This window comes from Protopterus annectens, chromosome 10.part0 (genome assembly GCF_019279795.1).
Source record: "Protopterus annectens isolate FY-2018-M chromosome 10.part0, PAN1.0, whole genome shotgun sequence".
NCBI classification, from domain to species: Eukaryota; Metazoa; Chordata; order Ceratodontiformes; family Protopteridae; genus Protopterus; species Protopterus annectens.
Window position 1 is genome coordinate 965,991,238 of NC_056744.1, and position 6,000 is coordinate 965,997,237.

Sequence of the window (6,000 nt, forward strand, 5' to 3'; positions counted from 1 at the left end):
CACAGTGATCCATAGGGAGACCTCCTTCTGAATCTTCAGAAGTACCCTGGATATTAGTGGAAAGCATGGAAAAGTACAAAGGAACATTCCTGTCCAAGGAAAAGAAAAGGCATCTCTCTCTTCTAAGCCTTCTTGCAAGGAGCCTGGAAAAGAAACTTGCTAGTTTGTTCTGAGAGTAGGCAAAAAGGTCTACTTGAGGAACTCCCCACACATGGATCAAATCTTGGCTGACTCCTTTATCTAGCTTCCATTATGTGAGGGTCTGCCCTGGTCCGGCTCAGCTTGTCTGCCACACAATATTGCTCTGATGGAACGTAGGATACCTGTAGAGTGAGAATGTGCTGTGAAGCCATATCCCAACAAGCTAACACGGCAAGTTTGCAAAGGGGGTATGACCCATCCTTGTTAATGTAACACGAATGTGGTATTGTCTGTGCAATTTGAAGAGTTTTCAGGGACCACAGATGATTCAGAGAGTTGAGTGGCTTGATCAAAGCAAGCATCTCTTACGTTTATGTGCTTGCTACTGTCCTTGGTGTCCCACATACCCTGCACTTATATCCCCCTGAAACTGCTCCCCAAGGTATCTGTGGTGACTGCTTTGGAACAAAGAGGGTGAAGGGGAGTCTTGGATTTAAGGATATCAGTTGTCTGCACCAAATGATTTCTCTAACAAACCCAACCACTGGGATTTGAAAAGACAAAGAGTGATGGTGCTGGGATCAAAGAGACTTCAGATACCACTGTATCTTTCTCATATGGAGTCTTGCCACGGGTATCATGAGACTCACAGATGCCATGAGACTCAAAATCCTGATGTATTCACTTGCAGTGACCAAACTTTTAGTGGAAAACATTAGAAATAGATTTGGATATAGATCTACTTTTTCTGTGGAAGAAGAGCTCTTTGAATTGAGATGTCTATTTGACATTCCAGGAACAGAATCCTGTGTGAATGAGTCAAGAAAAAGACTTTTGAATGGTCTTTTCGAATCCCAGCTTGTGTTAAGAGATCTCTCACCCAAGAGAGGGATTCCTGACAATTTGAAGAAGACTCTGCAAAATAAAGTCGACCAAATATGGAAAAATATAGCTATCCTACAGCCTGCAGTAAGCATTCTTGGTGCAGTGGAAAATACAAAGGGTAACGCAGAGATGTACCAAGTTACTACAGGCTTTTAGAAAAATAAAAATTCTCTAGTAAACTCAGCTGTGGCATTAATGACAGTATCACGTCTGCCAGAATTATGGTATTCTTTTGAAAATTCAGATTACAGTGGTCAGAAGTTCATAAATACACATACTCTTAAAAAAGATGCATTATGTGAGAGGCAAGTTCTAGAAACCCTATCTGAGATGTGGTACTCTAACATCCCCTAATTGGTGGAAGCTACTATGAGATAATAATTCTTAAAAAAAAATAAATATTTCTCTGAGGAAATTATATATATTATATATGTCACACAGACAAACCATTCAGTAAAAAAAAAACTGCAAGAAAATCCTAGCAAGGCTAGAGCTTTCACTGTATGATACCTTAAACCTTCTGTAATAAAGGCTTATGGGATATATGCAAATCACCCCTTGAGGACATCAAATGTTTCAGCTACATGGCTTCTGAATGCCCACAAGTTTTTTTTTTTTTTTTTTTTTTTTTTACTTTTAAAATTCTTTATGGTTACACTGACCAATAAAGCCAAACCCCACAATCTGTGGAAATTCATGTTTTGGCTTTTTTATTCATCTCATCACTAAATTGGAAGTGGATAGTTTGGCTATACTTCAGAAACAGGGTCTTTAAACCCATCTGATGCCCATTAATATTAAAGTGCCTGCAAAATACATTCCATTACAAGAGATTTGTGGTATTACAAAGTGAAACTATAGCTTGACTGGGTTTTTCTTGCAGTTTTTTTTACTGACTGGTTTTATGTGTGTGACATTTTTACCCTTTGGTTTGGATGTTAGTTGGGATATTTTGCAAGTATCAATCTTTATGGGAATCGGGGAGGGGGTTCAAAGAAACATGTTGGTTGAAGGTCTAGCTGTGCAACCCAAATGTGTCCTGCATGTCATATGTTTTAGACGTTTATGTAGGGGTGATTGTTGGCTACATGATTTACTGACAACCTCTTTCCATCAGGGATGTGAGTGCCACACCAGGTGTGAATTTTAAATTTCCCTTCCAACAGTCCAAGTTGCACTTAAATAGGGTTAGGGAGGGACTTTGTTTTAAATGGATCAGTAGTCTGTTCCAGAGAAAGGTCATTCTTTGAGGTACATATCTATTTCTTCAACATGTACATTTATATTGCAAGCAAAATTTAGGTCTTTAGATCTAGTACTTCTGATGCTGTTTGTTTTGCGGATGTGCAAAAGATTCATCAGAGCGGGGTCCTGGGATACTTCGTATGCCAGGCATAGACCGTATCCTACAGACTGCTGAGAGGTACAGTACAGATATAGGGTTTTGAGGCGATCTGCACAGGACATTGTGTTTATGCCCTATTCTTTTTGTAAGGAACCTTTGCTGACATTCCAGTTGCTGCATGTATCTGGTCAGGTACATACCTAAGGGGGCACTACATTCAATGATGGGCTTGAGGAAGGCCAAGCAAAGTGGTACAATGACTTCTCTGGACCTAGATGCAATGCATTTACTTATGTTGAGCAACACTGAAGGATTTCCTTACAACCTTTGATACATGTTGGTCGAAGGTCAGGTTACTGTCTAAATGAGCTCCCAAATTTCTAACTAGTGGGTCAACTCTTGCGGGTGTTTTACTGATGATGTAGTTTCCTGTGATGGCCAACTTCCTAAAAGATACTACATTGCATTTCTTTGCATAGAGTTTAAACTACGGCTTTGGCACTAGTCATTTGTCTGTTAAGGATCCTCTTGTAAGATGCTAGTGTCGTAGGGAGATTATATATTTGCAGTCAATTGCAAACTTGGTCAAACAGACACTTTTGATATTAGTCTTGATTTCTGAGAAGTCTCCACTTGTGACTGGCCTCTCTGACAAGGTGGTCCCACCAATCCTAACTTTCTAGGTCCTGTCTGTGAGCCAGCTGGCTATCCAGCATGTTATACATGGATTTATGCCCAAGTCCAAAAGTTTAACAGTGCCCGAGTGGGGTACTGCATCAAATGCCTTAGCCAAGTCACGGTAGGCAGTATGCACTGTTTTACCCTCATCCATGGTCTTGGGAGACTTTCTCAAAAAAGTCCACCAGGTTTAGTTGGCATGACCTTCCTTTGACAAAGCCAAACTGGGATGGATCAAGTGTCTGAAGTTCTGCTATGTCTTTGTCAATCATTTCTATAATAATTCTTTCCATGGCTTTGCATGCAAGACTAATTAGACTAATGGGTCTGTAGTTTCTGGGATCTGTTGATGGTCTGACCTTATAAAGAGGGATAACTGTTGCAGCTCTCCATTCTTGTGGCACAAAGCCTGTTTTAAGACCAACTATAAGTAACTCTAGTGGCCCCGACAGGTTATGTTTTAGACTATTCAGGAGGCCCCCTGGGATATTAATCAGGGCCCACTGAGGCTGTGTTCTTGGCCTTAGCAAGCACAGCCAGGACATGCTGTCTATTTACAGTTGGAGGGGTTATGTTTCAGGGCATTTCCTAGGAGGTGGCTGGGGATGAGTGAGGCTAAAGTTGAAACTGAATTTGTCAGCCAGCAGATTCACTATATTGCCAGGCTCAGTGAGTGTAGCACCAATAACTACCATTTCAGCACACTATGCTGTCTTTGAAATTTCTGACATAACTGAAGCAGGCCTTGTGATGACCTTTTGACTGTGGGGTTATCCTTACCTCAAAACTGGATTTATTGGACTTTATTAGCCCTCTTAGCTGCTTGCATATTTTAATGAGAGTTCTTACTTTTATGGGAGTCACAGTTCCTGATTTTAGCCATGATTTTTTTTCCTTTTGTTGTATAACCAGTTTAATCTGGGATGCTACCAGGGTGGTTTGTTTTTGTGGCTAGTTTTGGGCTTACTTCTTGTAAGTACAGCGGCCTCTATGCAGCCACTGACATGGTTGTACAGAGTTTCTGTGAACAATTCTGAATAGGCTGCTGTGTTTTATGGATTTGGAGGGGCGCTGAACTTTGACAAACTATAGCTTAATAAACGATAATATGCTTTGGAATAGTTCCTAACTGCTACAGGGGTTACCAAGTTGATTTTGAAGGAGATAACTTTATGGTCAGAACTTACTAGGAAGGATGTGACATTGGGGATGGTGTAGCATTCTTCCATATTTAGGAGTACGAGATGTTGAATGTTAGAATCTCTAGTGAGCCTATGCACTAACTGGTTAAGGGTGTTTGCATTTATGAACTCTAGGAATCTCAGTGCCTACAAATGTGGGGCTGTGTACGATTCCCCGTCTACAGAAGGATAATTAAAGTCCCACATAAGTAAAGTGTTAGGTTGGAATGTGAGAGTCTCCAACAGGTTATAAGCATGCAATATGAGTTTCATGGGACATAGAGGGTGACCTACTGCTAGCTAGAATATGGTATGGGATTTTATATATGGTGACCTGCATGTGGAGAAACTCCAGCACATCATTCTGTTTAACCTTGTGTTATAGTGATGTATGTCGAGATACCTCCACCTTTATTCTCTGCTTGTACTACTAGTCTACAAAAAGTGTTGACAGCACTGAAACCTTGGACTGCCAGGGTACTCTCTGCAGCTTTAAACCATGTCTCAATAACTGCACATATGTCTATATTCTCTAGGGTGAGGAGGGCTTGGAGGGAGTTCAGCTTTTTATTTAGGCTCCTGGCATTGAGCCGTAACACCTTGAGGTTCAGTTGAGTTGATTTTGCTATGTTGGTAGGTTTGGCAATTTGGCCTTGCCTAAAAAAAGGCAATATGCGGAAGGATAAAGTTTTAGCTAGCATTTGAAAGCCTACAGGGAACCGGTCCAGACCATCCATGGCAAAGCAACATGGTTTGTTAACAGACTTCCCATGCAGACAAATAGTGGATCCCCTTAGAATGGCACCAGAAACTCAGCCAATCTTTTGTTGGTACTGTGACATTCTTAGTGAAGATAATATGCTGTTCAATGCTAGTCTCATACTAACTGGAGATGCACAGAGAGCTCTGTAATGTTTCTCTTCATATAGTCTAGGGAGGTATGCCTCGGGTCATTTACAACTACATGAACTACAATAGAATCATACGGTACCCGTGGTGCAGTGGCTTGAGTGAATGCATAATTTGGCAGATCCTAGCTCCAGATAGACTACTATTATCTTCTCCATGTTCAGCCAGGTTAGAGGGGCATCAGTATGCTTTACAACCGAGTCCCCTATAGCTAGGGTCCAGGAAAGTGTCTGTTTGCCCTATGGGCTTTGTATTTGGGGTTCCACTGATTCAGGCTGTATGTATGTTGTTAGGTGTTGCTTTTGTTTAGTGCTTTTGGATTTTTCTCAGGATAATCTTTGCTGATGGATGTTCTAGGAAGTATTCTTTGTTTAGAAAGATTGCATTTACGTGCCTAAGAATGTGTTGAGGGGAGTAGTGCTATGTGCATGGTTTTGACAACATGACATGTGCTTTTATGCGAGAGTTTAGATTCCAGTGACATCATGTATGTACACCTCTCACATACTGTATCAGTTACTTTTAAGGATTAAGTGGTTGTCAGTAAACATGAGAGAATTGTCTCAAGATACCCATATTCACCCAGCTGGCTGCACAGAAATTAGGAAACCGCATAATCCTTTTGTCAAGTCCCCTATATATGGGTCCCCTTCAGTCAATCGAACGTTTACAAGTTTGAACCACATATGGCCGAGACCATATGTTCGAACTTGTAAAAGTTTGATCGGACTGAATGTTGATCGCCGTACAGAGCGGAAAGGGAAGATTTCCCATTTCTGCAATGTAGTGCGATCTCGGAGTTGGTATATTTAAGTAAGGTGGGTGTGGGGAGTGCATAGCCCCCTGCTATAGATGTTTAGT

The 6,000-nt window shown here is 41.1% G+C and overlaps 1 protein-coding gene across 1 annotated transcript in view; it reads right to left on the reverse strand.

The window, feature by feature from the left end:
- TMCO1 (transmembrane and coiled-coil domains 1) overlaps positions 1-6,000 on the reverse strand; it is a 488,674-nt gene that overhangs the window by 170,091 nt on the left and 312,583 nt on the right. The window contains exon 5 of the mRNA XM_044085738.1: positions 4,521-4,530. Within this exon, the coding sequence (XP_043941673.1) occupies positions 4,521-4,530 (10 nt within the window). The remainder of the gene's footprint in view (positions 1-4,520; positions 4,531-6,000) is intronic.